Raw genomic sequence first — 16,015 nt, 5'->3', positions numbered from 1 at the left:
TTATATATTTTTTATATTTATTATTCTTAGTACTTAGAGTGTGCATCAGATTCCCCCCCCCTTTTTCTACAATAGAACTATAGGTCTCAGCATGGTAGCACATCTGATAATGTTGTAATTAGGTTGTGCAGCCCATCCCCTCCCTTTTTTCCCATGTATGTGTATTTAAGGTACACTTGAAGGTGGGAGACCCCTTCTCTTGGGCTAGTACACCTCCTATCTGCCCCAGGTGATATTACTTAGTATTGGTCCATGCATTGCAGTACACACATGTAATGGGCACTATTACAGGTAAGTCCTAGATAAATGTATACAATGTGTCAGTTTAGGGATGTTAGGGACCCAACTGATGAGGTCACTGTGACGTTGTAGGTGGGCAAACATCTTGGGCCAAACATGTACAAAGAACCTCCATATAACACCATGTTAATTGATAGTTTATTATATATTTTTTATATTTATTATTCTTAGTACTCAGAGTCTGCATCAGCTTCCCCCCATTTTTCTACAATAGAACTACAGGTCTCAGCATGGTAGCACCTCTGATAATGTTGTAATTAGGTTGTGCAGCCCATCCCCCCCCCCCCCCCCCTTAATTCTGTACTGGCCCAGAGCTGTAAGGGTTAATTTTCTGTATATAATATTTATTTTAATGTTTAAGCTTGATCGAGTTTTTTAATAAAATGAAAAAGTGGGAGGACATGGCCAATCTGCCTGCAGAGTTCCGTGAGAGGACGAAGAAGCTTGAGCGTAATTTCACGGTCACTGCTGTACTCTTCAAAAAGTATGATCCCATCTTCCAGAAGATCTTTAAAAGCCCTCAGGAAGAACAACCACGGCAGCACAGAGGCCGGAAACAAAGGTAAGCTCTAATTGGTAGCAGAATGTAGGCAGAAGTTATTATTATTATTAATATTATTATTATTATTACCAGTTATTTATATAGCGCACACATATTTGAGTAACCGTAGCAATGTTCTTTCTTTACCTTTTGTTTTAACCAGTAGGACTAGGAATAAAAAAAATGTTTTTTTTTTTTTTTCTTTTTTTCTTTTTTTCCTTATGCTGGTGAAAAATTTATGTTTTGGGGTAGAGAGAGTATTTGCACGCACAGCTTCCAGGCATGTTTCAGAATTGCCCATCCTTAAACCCTTGCCATTCATGCTGTAAATGATGAGTGTTAAAAAGTCATGCAACATTCTTGCCCAAAAGGGTGCCCTGTTCTGCTGTTATAACTCACAGGTTTGACTTCCATCTTTGTGGACTTGTCCTTCCCCATACATAAGGTCATGTCTTGTTGCTATACTGAAATGAACTAAAAAAAGTAGAGTCTGTGAGCATTGATCAAACCATATTTGTCAGCCCAATCAAATCTGATTAGATTATAATTGCAGTGTGTTTGTTGAAAGTTAGCAAATTCACTGATACCCTTTTCACATTGCAAACTTGGGTCGCAGCTGGGATTCTGTACACTGGCCATCCCGGGTGTGATCCGGCTGAAACCCCTTTCAAACTAGCGGCCCAACCTGGCTTATTGCCGGGTCGATGCCGTCACCACCGTCCTGTGCCAGTCTGGCACTTGGAGATGAGATCATCTCCAAGCGCCGGCTCTTCCTATTCAGTGAAGGGGTCCTGGGTCACATTGACCCTGGTCATCCATTCGCACTGCACCGCTGTTGAATCCATGTTCAACACTGTTCGTTACCCAGGTTGAAATGCCGGGCCGCTCATTCCGGGTTATTTCAACTGGGCCCTTTCGCCCTGAGTAATATCCCCGGATTGCTGCGCATACACGTAAAATAACCCCGGTTATTGCTGGCAGTGTGATAGGGGTAGAACACATTGGCGTCTGTCATTTCGTGTTATTGATTGTCATATTTTTTGGGTCATCTTTTCATGACATATATGGTGGATATAGAATGTTAAATGAATATCTGCACATAATTATCTAAGACCCAATGGGCAGGATGCAGCAACCTGAGAAATTCGATCAAACCCCTAAAATGCTCACATGCACCAAGCCCCAGAATTGATGCACTCTGGGGCTTGGTTGCGGATATTGCTGTGAGAGGGAACCAATCGGATCTCTCTCTGCACCACCCAAGACTGGTGCGTCCTTCTGGGCATGTGCAGAATGATGCTAGAGGGGCTTCTGGGTCATAGACCCAGAAGTACCTCCATCACAAAGGGCCGCTCTTACCGAGAGAGCGGTCCTTTGCGGTGCTCGTCATGCATACTGGTGTTACCAACCTCGGCATTGAAGTGAAGGGTGGCCGGATGCATCTCATCCCACCCATTAAATGGTGATCGGGAAGCCATTTAGGGTGTTATTGCCTTTGTACATGAATACCTGAATCACAGCATAATCCGAGAGTATTCTAGGTTGTGAACATCCTGGAACTTGCAGATGGTTGATAAAATAAGCAATTAGATGCGTAAAAGATTTTCTGTAACCTAAACATTTGTTGTTCTCTGTTTCTTCCAGGCGTCAGCCTTGCACCGTGCCTGAGGTATTTCACTTTTGCTGGGTGCTGTTCATCAACGCCAAAGGTAAATTGGTTTTAGGGTTTTCTTTTTTCTTTCCTGAAGTAAAAAGTGCTTTCTCTGTTAGCCAGTGATCACTGCAAGAGTATGCAGAGTATTCCAGACTGAGGTGTTTAGTGCTGGTGATTCCTATTTTATTAAGTTATTTATAATAGTGCCAGTGTAAGTACTTCATAGCAACTAGTGTGAGCGATTATTCCCTTTATTATCACGTGTCTCAGTTATGACCAGAGCAAGCTTCACTTTATTACAGATACAGTATACTGTAGGTACTGATTATGATGGTGCTTACTTATCCAGGTGTACGGATAAGGGCAGTGCGCTTGCATATGTGTACAACTTTGTATGTGGTGGAATACCGTGTAGGGCATGATTTGGCGATGGAAGCAATGCTTCACAAATGGCTGATGTTTTAATTGCTACGTCTGCATCGAAGTTGCATGATGGATGCGTCCTGATGGATTAGCATTGTCGCTTGCAGTGAGGATTTATTTGCAAAGTGATTGACATACAGGGACTGTTTATGGGCGGCAATGGGACCAGTGTCAGGCATGACACCCTGTATATGTAAATGGTATATACTTGGGTTCATATATATTAGGACACTGACACAATTTTCCTAATTTGGTACGCCACCACAGTGTATTTGAAATAAAACAATGGAGATGCAGTTGACGGGCAGACAAATGGGATTGTATTGTCCTGTGCCGTAACTTCTGTCTGTACAACGTCAAATGCAGAGAGTGTCAACTTGTCTTTTGGCACAATGATTGGTACTTTGTGTACCCTGCTTTTTGGCATCAGTGTCTGTGTAACTGCTGAGTGGAGTAGCAACTTTAGCAGCCTTTACAGAAATGTAACTCTCATGTGTCCTGTACAGCAGCCCGTTCCTCCTGCACACCCTGTAAGTGTAAGTGTGAACTGCTCACTGTGTTGTATCTCTAGAGAACTGACCATTAACAGTTCAAGGTATATGTGAGCACGGGATCGGTATGAAATTCCGCCGGACCTATGTCAAATCCTGACGCTGGAAGACCGGCAGCAGTGAAGATCCCGACAGCTACAAAGGTAAGTATTTACTAACCCTACTCCCCCCCCCTTTAGGGGTGCCTAAACTTAACCCCCCCTGTCCCCGCAGCCTAAACCTGTTTCCCGGGGGGGGGGGGGGGGGTGGTGCCTAACCCTAACCCTAAGCTCCCCCTAGTGCCTAAACCTAACCCCCCCCCGTCCCCACAGCCTGAACCTATGTCTCCCGGGGGGGTGCCTAACCCTAACCTCCCCCGGGGGAGCCTAACCCCCCCCCCCCCAGGAGTCCCTATCCTAACCCTCAACCCTGCGGCTGTCCGCGGCCGCCGCCCGGCTTACCTTCGTCAGGCTCCCGGTGTAGGTATAATGACAGGCGTTGGGATTTCGATGCCTGTCATTAGTACCCTGCCGGGATTTGACAGTCGGCTTCCTGACTGCATCCCGTGAGGGCAACAGGGACTGCGGGAATATGGTTGTTGGTAGGAGGGAGGGGGTGGTTAAAAGAAAAAATAACTATTACATGTGGTTAAGTTATCCCATTAAGAAAACTGGTTTTGTCAAAATCTAGTTCACTTCTAAATTAAGAAATTAACCAAAAAAAAAATAAAAAAATTTGTCTTGAGGTCGTTAAAGGTCGTCTAGTGAATGGACCAAGCATATGAGTAATACAGCACATGTGTGTGGGATTACTAGAAATGATGGTCTTCATTAACACTGATTATATGAGGCTCAACGTGTATTTGTGTATACAGTTACACGTGTGCAGTGGGTCCCGGCAGCCGGGGGCGGGTCGGGGGTGTGTCACAACCCCATGCCCGCTGCTGCCACTGTGTGTCTACCGACCGCCTGTACACTTGCAGCAGAGGCTGCGGGGAGAGGGGCAAGACACGCCATCCGGCCAGCGGGACCCGCAGCAGATGATGGTTGTTCAGTGTGTATGAACAACCATCTTCTGCAGATATATCTGTTCAGTGTGTACCCAGCTTAACAGATCAATTGATCTGCAGATGAAATGTTGAAAGCTAGCAGTGTGTTGGCGCCCTTTCCACCTGCAGCCTATTATGTTTTGATAACAGTGCCCCTACTGTATGCAAGACAACAAATGTAAAAAAAAAAAAAAAAAAAAAAAAAAAAAAGAGACAAAACATTTACAGGCGCTATGGTTGCTCAAAAATTCACAATTAATCTCTGTATGTATAATAGACCAAATTTGAAAAATGTCCTATCTTTTTCCCTGGTTCTTCTTCTGATGTTTTTAGAGCAGAAGTTCCTTGTTCAGATGAATATCACGGATAAGGCCTCTTATTAGCAGCAGAGGACTTATCCGTGATATACAGAGACATTATTCATCTGAACAAGGAACTTTCCTCTAAAAACATCACAAGTAGAACCACAAATTTCAAATTTGGTCTATTATACATTGTGAATTTTTGAGCCACCATAGCGCCTGAATATGTTTTGTCTCTTTTTTTTTTATATCTGCAGATGAAGGTTGTTCTTACAAACTGAACAACTATCATCTGGCTGAGAATCTCGCTGGCCGGGAGGGGGGGGGGAGGCGTCATGCCCCCCCACCACGCGGCGTCTGCTGTAAGTGTACGGGCGGTCTACTGACCACCTGTACACACAGCGCGATGGACAGATATAACTGCAGATATATTGGGCATCAGCTGCAGCGCAGTCGATGGTACATACTGGCCGACGGGCATACAATATATTGGCTGAACAATTGATCGGCCAATATCTGCCAGTGTGTACCCAGCTTTAGCTTCGCTCATGAGTTTTGGATATTATTTATATATTTTCATTTCTAGGTAAGGTGTAAAGGCCTTGGTACGATGGCATGGGCATGCCACACAGAAAATCTTGCTAAGTGGTGGAGTAATGTAATGTTACGCCCCAGTGATAATGTCATTAGCAGAATGAATTGGAAAGCTTAGCCCACTAAAAAATTCCCCTGAAGTTTTCTTTCAATAAAATATTGCTACTTTAGCATAGATGTGCTGCACAACTGTTATTGTTGGGTACATGGAGGATGAATATAATGTGAAAAAGTGATGAGTCTTATGGTAGGTAGTACAGTGATAACAGAATTTTCAATAGCTGTCCCTTATTCCTGAATGTGGATCCCTCCTGCCTCCTTTATCCTGTCCACGCATGGACGCTTGCTCACTCTTCTGCCCTATGGCCACACATCAGCACAGTGGTACTACTCACTGGTAGCCCTCTCTACCTGGGAGCAGCCGGAGGACCTTGTCCTTTGTAACCATGCCGCAGATGCACTTTTAAATGTTAATGCCCTGCCAGGCTGGCACAGTGGTACCAATCCAATAAGGGTCAATTCAAAATCTAAGCTCAGTTCAAGGGCACACCTGCTCTATGGCCACAAACACCCCTGTGAAATCCATTTAAGTCTCTTTTTGTGGTTTGTCTGATGCTCCAGAATGTAAAGTATTGCTAGTATTGCTACTGTACATCAGTTTGTTTTGCTTATAAAATATCATCATTTATGTATTAAATTTCGTAACGAGAGTCAGAAAAATTGGGTCTTTATTATGTATCAAGTTGCTGTTTTAAAGGGTTCTATCAAACCGGTCAAAATGTTCCAGCAGATGAGTAATTGATAGTTGCAAACTGTAAATAAAGTCAAATGTTTTGATGTCCCAAGACCTGGTTTGGGGGACCTGAGAGGTGGGGAAAATACTTTGTGTAATAAATTAATGTACCCTCTCTACTCCTATATTTATATAATAATCCCATCCAGGAAAATAAAAGCTTGTTCTGCACTTCATTCCAAACTGATCAGTGACAGTCACAAAGGAGCATTGTGCTGTTATTTTACTCTCCTGCAGTTTGCATTGTGCATATTCATAGACTGTAAGACATGGTATTAACATTTCTATTGCTGTGATTTGTACAGAGATGTAAATTGCCAGTTTGCAAATAGGAAAAAAAATATTGATATGTTATCAGCTCAGTTTGGACTACTAAAATGTATTCCTACAAACAGTAGAAAGGCATCACTATTTCCCAGTCATCACTGCACACTAATGAGTTAATACATGAGGCTTTTACTGCCTTTTGGCGTTGAATGGGTTAACGATCTGTCCTAATAGTCTTGAATCTGGAAACCTAATAGGGTGGTTAAATAACCCCCTAGTAATCTGCCAGGCTCCAGGTTCAGCATCACTAGTAGTTTATCATAGCAACCACACACAGAAGGCAAGTTTGGGCTTGTCTGTGTATTTCTCCCTATAGCCTGAGAACTAAGCAGCGACAATTTACTTGTCAGACAGTCATTCTGATTCACTCTGGTGGAGTCTGACAGCTGCTGCAAACTTTGGACTGAGACTAACAGCAGGCTTGTTCCCTTCCTGGAGCTGGCGGAGAGCATAATGTTTACGGTCTGTCTCTGGGGTGTATACAGCTAAAACGTAAGTCTGCAGTGAATACAGATTTGTTTTAGGTCCAGGCAATGCAATCTACAGTCTCACAGAGTGATAGAAATGTTTGAGTACTATGCGAGAATTAGTTATTGTTATATAATATGTGTATGCAAGTAACGTATCAAATGGAAAAACATACAAAAAAAAAGGTTGGAGTAAGGGACAGCATCACTAAGCTCTTTATAGAGTGTGACACCAAGCATAAGATTACTGTAACCATTCTCTACAACTGCTGCCAATTAACAAGGTAAAGATCAACATATCTGACTAGAGATTGTGTGGGGGGAGGGATAGGGAGATCATTTCATTTATAGGATGAATACAGATGGCGTATTGATGCTAGGTGTACGAGGGCACATCTGTATGACTGAAGCCGTGTCGTCGTTGCTGAGGGTAACAATATCTTTGTAGATAAGTATGAGTCATTTCTATTGGATTCAGGAAGACACAGTAGGGACCAGTGTAGGGATTTGCAAAGTGGTGCGGTGGGAGACAACTGTTGCATATGAGATGGATTGAAGCAGGCTTGGATGGGTCAGGGAAATGCCAGATAGGGGGAGATTGCAGTAGTTCAGGCAGGAGATGATGAGAGATTGATAAGTTTTAGTAGCATCATGGGTAAGAAAATGTCATGTTCTGGCAGCACTTGTATGGTGGGGTGACAGAACTGGGGGGAGACTGGATGTAAGGAATAAAGCAGTGGTACTTTCCCATCATTGTTCAAGCATGGGACTGTTACCCCTCATCTGAAACAAATCTATTTCTGACCCAAATTCTCTCTCATACAGTCACATCTCTACTCCCATGCTCCTCCTGGCTTCTTGAGAGGCTAGACTACACTTGCCTCATACAGCATGCCTACGCTCCTCACATAACCTATTGCACCTTCCTCAGTCAGGATTGTCTTTCTGACACTCCCCAAGGACTAAGGTGGCCTCTCTGCTGCATTTTATACTGCCAACCACTTGTCACACACTTATCATCTTTTATGTGTCTGTAGTGCCGTACAGGGAATATTACAATGATACACATACACAAGCCAAACACTATAACAAGGTTCAAACAAACAGTACATGGAAAAAATGAAACGGTGAAATATTTAGACAAACGGTTTGAACCTCTTTATATTGTATTGTTTGTGTGTATCACTGTCATTTTCCCTGTATGGCGCTACAGACACTCTGTGGTGCCATTATAATGAAAAGGTAACAGTAATTATGGGAAGGAGGAGGGATTAGACTTTGTCTACAGTGGTGGGGAAGGAGGAAAGGTTTGGTTGGCCAGCATTACAAGTACATGGAGCTTGAAGGATTTAGGGAGGAAATGTATTTGTATAGTAGCAGCTGTGAAGGAAATGTAATTAGCAAAATGAAGGGCAAGGAGGGGGGAGGGAAGTGGAAGGAATTTAAGATCGCGAAGGGGCCGCAGGGGTTGGAGAGAGCGAGACAGCAGACCTGTGAGAGGAGAGCATGAGTTTGATATGAAGGAAGTCTGAGAGTGAACAGGAGTGTCTCTAATGCTATTTCCCTATTTGGGGACATTTCCAGAGGTGGTAGATCATAAAGATGGAGTTAAAGAGGGAAGTAGCTTTGTCAGGGTAGTAAAAGGTGAAAATGGGGAAAGAAACAAGTCCAGTGAAGAAGAAATGAGACAAGGTCCAAGGCGCCAAGATTGAGCAGGGGTGGTAGAAAGAGGGACAAGGAGATGAGGTTTGGTCCGAGAGCACATTCCCTAGGTCTTCACAGCAAAGTAAACTTCTTACAGCAACATAAAAACTTTTGTCCAGGAATGATGATGTTCGTCCATGTAAGATGACGTTTAGCCTCTTTCTGAGTTCCGTTTTTTTGGAGGGAAAAATCCGAACTCAACGTGCAAACTCGAACCTATCCGAGCCTGCACATCCCTAATTCATACCAGGAGGCAGAAGCAGTGATGTCACATCCACTCAGTCTTGCTAAATACTGTACATGAGAGGAGTTATGCTGTCTGTTATGGAGTTAGGAGGCTCCAGGTTATCACTAAATGTATTTACCTGCATGACTTCTCATCTGCTACTATTCAAACAGAGCCGAAAGCTCTCCCACTGACATCACTTGTGATGTCAGTGGGGCCGCCCCCAGACGGTAGGCGTTCTCATGGGAACGCCTCCCTCTGGGCAGCCACCCCCCCGGCCTGCCCACCAAAGGGGGCGTGCTGTCACTCAACATCGACAGCACACCCCCTTTAGTACGAGACCCAGAGCAATGGATTGCCCGTCGCTGTCCAGGTCTTGCGCATGCGCACGACAGAGCCGGCTCCGTCGTGCGCATGCGCTCTAGGCCACCATCGACCTGGTTGCGAGCGCTCCGCGCTTGCAACCGGGTCTGAATCAGGCCCAGTGTTTGGGAGTCTATGCACTATGATGTTAAATACATCTGATATTCGTAGCTGAAGAAATCAGAAGCAGAAACCTCCTATTTGTAGAGTGTAAGTATTATCACAAGACTGGCAAGCATCAAGGGTTTAACTCAGTGGTTCCCAAACTGGGGTGCCTCGGGACACTTGCAGCGGTGCCTCAGGTTGTTGGTCCAGAAGCCAAGTCAAATTATTTATGGTCAATGTAATGTAAATATGTGGACAAACAGAAGCACAAACCTGTCCACTACCACTTAACTGAGCCTAAGGATGACAGGAACACAATTTACTTCACTTTACTACTTCACTACATTTTTTTCTGAATTTCTCAATAACAAACTTCTAGCTTAGGGGTGCCGTGAAATCAATGGCCATATACTCTAGGGCACCTGATTTAAAAAAGTTTGGGAACTTTAATTATATAAATTAAAATATATTATATTGTCTAGATTTAAAACTATGACCACCCTCTGTTTTATTAGAGCAATAATGGGATAAGTGGAGATCCCTGTAGTGAGTTGAAAAAAAAAACTTTTTTCAAGTGGAGTATGGCTGTGTGAATTCTCCCTGTTCAGATAAGTAGTGGAGTCAGGTTGGGTATGATATGTCGACATTGTGAATGTCAACAATAGTTTTTTAGGTTAAAGCTAATCTTAACCACAACCTAACCCTAATTCCTTATGTTGACATTTTAAACATGTCAACATTATGTTGACATAGATATTGTGGCTGTCGACATGTTATCTTCCAACAAAATGAAACATGTCAACACTCAGAACATGTTGACTGGAATTCACCGAGTCTGCCAAGTCATTGATAAATTTCTGCAGAGGGGTAAGCTGGCTCAGTAAATTCCCCTCTAAATACTGGAATTTGTTATTTGTGACCAAGCGAGCCAATATAGCTTCTAAATGCCCCATCTCCTCATCACTTGTCCCAGCCCTGACTGATCTGCAGTCGTGGTGGACATGTTTATTTTGAGGTGATACACATTTGGGTCTCTGAATGCTATAGTAAAACAACTTGGCCCTGATAGTGACCCATACTGTACATAATGGGATGTGATCTAAAAGTAATTGATAATTTCTGTTCCTTTCATTTTAATACCACAGTTATAGTAGTTAGGACTGTCCATAAGATAAAGCAAAATTGCCATAAAAATAATACTGGTTTGTGCCTGCTTATTTCTTTTTGTACATGTACACTGTATCACCATGGAAACAGGGAAAAGAGTCCTGACTGCAACACTCCAGCTTATCAGCACATTACTGTGGCATCTGGGGCTATGTTGTATCACAGTTGGCCACGTCTGCGTATTATACACAAGATTACAAACAGGCTTCTACCCACAGTACTTTCACCCCACACAAGTGTGAAATATAGTCGTCATTTCACTTCCTGTTTTTGTCTGTTGTTTTATAGTAGCATTGTTGTACAGTTCAGACCTGCTAATAACATGTGTGTATATATATATATATATATATATATATATGTATGTATATGTGTGTATGTTTATATACATTTTGACTTTGTTTGACTCTATTTAGCTTTATTCAAAACACTTTTAATTGTTTTGTGCTGTTAAGCAGAGCCTACAATCTTTACTGCTATTAATTAATAGTCTTATTGAAGATTTTCTCTTTAATATGCATAGAAACAGCTGTAATCATAATCACAAAATGAATGTACTGTACAAACAGTGCATATATATATATATATATATATATATATATATATATATATATATGGCAAATAGGAATATAAGGTATACAGGAGGGTGGCAAATAGCTAAACCCCGGTGTAAGTAAGGATATTACTAGGAACACCGACTCTGTAATAATGGGACACTTGGAATGTTTTTCAGAAATGCGCCTTAACTACAGCCACTGGGGACAGGCGAGAAACTTAGGGGTTCATGTACTAAGAATAAACTTTCCGTGGCAATAATGGCGCTCCTACTTAGTCTGCGGCGTATATAGCTGAAGCCGACTACCGCAGTTTATACTAAGAATGGTCCTGCCAAAGAGGGTGAATGATAAGTGACGCCCTCTGCGGTGGCTGCGCACACACACACATATTCCGCCTCTGCACCTGTTACTTCTCTGACTTCCCAAGTCCTGTCAATAAAACAAACTTTATTGACATCTGGCCAAAGTGACAGAGAGCTTCCTGCTTCACGTGAGGAGAAACCGAAAACGGTAGCTACTGTAGAGGTGATGAAGCCGGCGCTGGAGAGCATGGATGTCTGCAAGTGACATTTCTCCTGCTGATTTTCTGGCATCCAGATGGGGCTCCTGCTGAATGCATAGTGCAGCGGCTCCCGAGTCCCTTAAGTGTCACGGGCATTACACACTTAAGGGGGGTCTATGTCCTAAGCCTTGGAGAGAGAAAAAGTCAACGGAGATAAAGTACCAACCAATAAGCTCCTAACTGTCATTTTTCAAACACCGCCTGTAAAGTGACAGGAGCTGATTGGTTGGTACTTTATCTCCATTCACTTAATCTCTATCCAAGGCTTAGTACATAGACCAGAAGGTACTCAGCAGGAGCTGCTCTGTATGCACTATGCATTCAGCAGCTATGCAGCAGCCCCGTCCTAGAACAGGTGTCATCGGGCACCTGTTCTCAGTAATTGGTGGGTCAGACGGACCCAGGACCACCTCCCTTGTCACCCTGCTGTTAATCCGGCTCTGTTTACACTGTTAGGTTCTTTCCCAGTAGTGTGTTGGCACATGGCTGACTCCTTCCGTCATGTTATTACATTCTGAAGATAAGGTTCACTATCCTAGTCAAGCTTGGAGGTTGATAAATTGCACAGCTGTAATGTCCCCACGTGTTGTATGGAAACATGGTGTGCTGCCACTTTGTGTACAGCACCTGCATTAGACAGTTGAAAAATAATCTGCTTAATTTAGTGTTAATGACGTGTAAACTGCTGTCTGCTTTACAGGGCTGCAAAGCTTAATAAGTAACCCTCTTACTATGGGCAGAATTCAATTAGAGGCGAAAAGTCGCGATTGGCGAAAGCGTTCGCCGATGCGAGCTTTTCGCCACCTGCCCGCATATTGCGCTATTCAATTCCCGGACATTCTCGCAGGTACAACAGCTCCATAGGCAGAAACAGGCGAAACGTGTTCACCACCTCATAGGCAGGAGAAAAGATGTTGGTTCAGGACCCTTTGGGCACCCCCTAATGACTAATAAGGCAATCATTTTTTTAAAAAAATTTGCCTAATATTGATATGTTATTTTTGGGGTGAAAATGTAAAATGTGTTGGAAAATGGGTTTAAAGTACTGGGTCAGGTATTTTGGGGGCACTATGGATGGGACAGGTGGTTTTAGGATTGCAGGTGGCTGCAGCAGGTGTATTTTAAAAAAAAAATTAAACTGCACTTTATAGACACAAAAATACACTAGCACCCATTTTAATGTACCCCTAATTTATCTGCAGCAATTATTTTTCCCATAAGAAATTGCTTTATATCATTCTTCTACACTTATGCAAATATGCATATAACAGCCATTTCACTCAATTTAAGACCCCAAAATACTTTTATTAGGGCTATTAATACACTTCTATATTGATTCACAGGGTCAGTCAGGCTTTTTATGGGGTACAGACTGATTTCTCCAAAACATGCTGTACTTTTGCTAGTTTTGCCACTCGCAGGTTTTGCATATATGCGTTTTCACATGTTTTGCAATTGGACTGGGGCGAAAAGTGGAAGTGTGCATTGTGAAAGTACGTGAAAACTTTAAAACAGGCGAATGAGGCGTAAAGACTGCAGCGGTGAATACTTTCCGCCGGCCGCAACTTTTCGCCTCTAATTGAATTTTGCCCGAAGTATGTTTTATAATGTGAACCAGGTTCTAATGTATGATTCTGCATTAAGAATGATGTCTGAACGTTTCCCTGCTATACCATGTCCATACTTCTTAGCGGAATCAGTATGTTACTGTATACCACCGGACCTAAGCCCAGAGGTTGAAAATACCGATGCCGGAAGGCCGGCAGATGGAGATCCCGACAGGGTAAGTATTAACCCTAACCTTACCTTAGTGGTACCTAACCCCAACCTCCCCCCCCCCCCCCAGTGCCTAAGCCTAACCTCACCCCAGGGGTGCCTAAACCTAACCTGCCCCCCCAGGTGTGCCTGACGCTAACCCCTCCTTCCCCTTGCCTACTAAGTCCCCCCGGGAGTCCCTAAACCTAACCCTCCCCCCACGCAGCTAACAGCTCCCGATGCCCGGCTTACCTACGTTCGGTATGCCAGGCATCGGAATTTCGGCAAGCGGCTAATGATGGGCATTGTTATTTAGATGCATATCATTAGTCCCATGCTGGGCATTCACTGTCGGAAAGCCGGCGGTCGAAATGCTGACATCCCCTTCTGAGCACTGCAAGGAACATAACATGGCACAAAATGATTGTTAATCAGAAAGCACATAAAAAAAGATTCCCTCCAACTCACTCCAGCAATGTCAACAAAAAAATCCTACATGATAATAGAGATTCAGAGGTATTAGTTACATACATTTGCAAATATATGAATAAGCGCCAGGCCATCGTCAAGGCCCCTCTATACTGGCGTCCCTAACATTAAGGGGTTCACATCCGAAAAGCAAGGTACTCCAAACAATTCCAGCTAAGGACCATCCCCAGGGCATCACACGAAAAGGGGAAAAAAGGTGATAGTGAAGTGTAAAGAATAGATGTGTAAATAATTAAAATGACAAATAATAAACAAGCAGTTAGAAAAGTGATAAAAAATATCTATGTGAATTAAGTGGTGATGCCCTGAAAAAGGTCCAGCCAGAACAACTCCGGGGGCCCCACTCCCAAATGCTCACCCCAAAATAATTATTGCTACATAATAGTAGCACCCACTAATTACAAATTAGTGTACTGCATAATAACAGCACATGTATAAACTGAGAGCTTACTCACCTTTGAGGTACCCCACAAACCTCCACATGGCACTATAAGGACCAGCACATCCTCCCAATACTGGCTCCCTTCATGCCTCTCAAGACTGCAAACAAAAAGTATGGTGGTCGCTCATATCAGCTTAATGACATAGCACAGGTGCTTTACACATCTATTCTTTACACTTCACTATCACCTTTTTTCCCCTTTTCGTGACGTGAACCCCTTAATGTTAGGGACGCCAGTATAGAGGAGCCTTGACGATGGCCTGGCGCTTATTCATATATTTGCAAATGTATGTAACTAATACCTCTGAATCTCTATTATCATGCACCACGGCCCTACCTGTGCGGAGTTTGTATATTCTCCCTGTGCTTGCGTGGGTTTCCTCCGGGTGCTCCGGTTTCCTCCCATACTCCAAAAATATACTGCTAGGTTAATTGGCTCCCAACACAAAATTAACCCTAGTGTGTATGTGTGTGTACATGTGATAGGGAACATAGATTGTAAGCTCCACTGGGGCAGGGACTGATGTGAATTGCCAGATATTCTCTGTAAAGCGCTGCGGAATATGTGTGCGCTATATAAATAACTGATAATAAATAAATAAAATAAATAATGTAGGATTTAAGTATTTTTTGTTGACATTGCTTCAGTGAGCTGGAGGGAATCTATTTTTCTGTGGTTCAGTGTAAACCCCGTCCTTTACAAGCACTAGTGCTATGTCTTTAAGCTGATATGAGCGACCACCATACTTTTTCTTTGTAATCAGAAAATGTGTCTGCGAAGTATACACTTATTTACTTGCAATGATTTTTGGACTATATGTCAAAGTGCATTTGTGCTTTTGAGAACATATTAAGGGGCCTACTTACTAAGCCTTGGATGGAAGTAAGGTACCAGCCAATCAGCTCCTAACTGCCATGTCACAGGCTATATTTGAAAAATGGCAGTTAGGAGCTGGTTGTCTGGCACCTTACTTCTGTCGAATTTATCTCCATCCAAGGCTTAGTAAATAGACCCCTAAATTCCTTAATTATACACTCTTGTGTAGGAGACCTAAAGGAAGGGATATAATGAAGGAACACTGGCCCTCATTCAGAGCCGTACGCTCTGAGCAGAGCGCACACTCTGAATGAGGGCCGGGCTCCATGAAAATGGAGCGTCCTCCTGGACGCTCGTATAGCTGTGGGTCACCACCCACAGGCTATACGAGCGTGCATTGTGATGGCCGCGATGGTCGTGACCATCGCGACCATCGAAATTGCGAGCCGGAGCCTGCGGTTGAGGTTTTCAACCGCAAGCTCCGGAGTGATTTTGGCTCTATCAGAGCCAAAATCACTCCCACTGACATCACTAGTGATGTCAGTGGGCCGGCTTCTGACGGGAGGCGTTCCCGTGGGAACGCCCCCGTCAGGGAGGCACGCCCACCAAAGGGGGCGTGCTGTCAATCAACATTGACAACAAGCCCCCTTTGATCGGACACAACGAGCGAAGGACTTTCCTTCGCTCGTCGCGTCTGGCGCATGCGCACGCGGAGCTCCCTCCGTCGTGCGCATGCTCAGTCCATAACATCGACCCACTTGCGAGCGGACAGCCGCTCGCGAGTGGGTCTGAATCAGGCCCTCTATTTGTCAAAGTAACTAAGAAAAAAAGAAAGCAGACCTTTGGTGACAG

The 16,015-nt window shown here is 43.6% G+C and overlaps 1 protein-coding gene across 3 annotated transcripts in view; it reads left to right on the top strand.

Annotated features, from left to right (window-relative positions):
* Positions 1–16,015, top strand: part of RBL2 (RB transcriptional corepressor like 2) — a 104,880-nt gene that overhangs the window by 25,586 nt on the left and 63,279 nt on the right. For 2 of the 3 annotated variants that reach the window (XM_088471860.1, XM_088471859.1), the window contains exons 3-4: positions 662–862; positions 2,486–2,550. In XM_088471860.1, the coding sequence (XP_088327986.1) occupies positions 662–862; positions 2,486–2,550 (266 nt within the window). Of the gene's footprint in view, positions 1–661; positions 863–2,485; positions 2,551–6,901; positions 7,005–16,015 lie in introns of those variants that run through there. The other variant, XM_088471861.1, reaches the window with a different exon arrangement.

This window comes from Taudactylus pleione, unplaced genomic scaffold, assembly GCF_031769625.1.
Source record: "Taudactylus pleione unplaced genomic scaffold, aTauple2 ptg000117l, whole genome shotgun sequence".
Lineage (NCBI taxonomy): Eukaryota > Metazoa > Chordata > Amphibia > Anura > Myobatrachidae > Taudactylus > Taudactylus pleione.
Note: the sequence above shows the minus strand (reverse complement) of the source record. Positions and strands in the feature narration are given on the sequence as shown.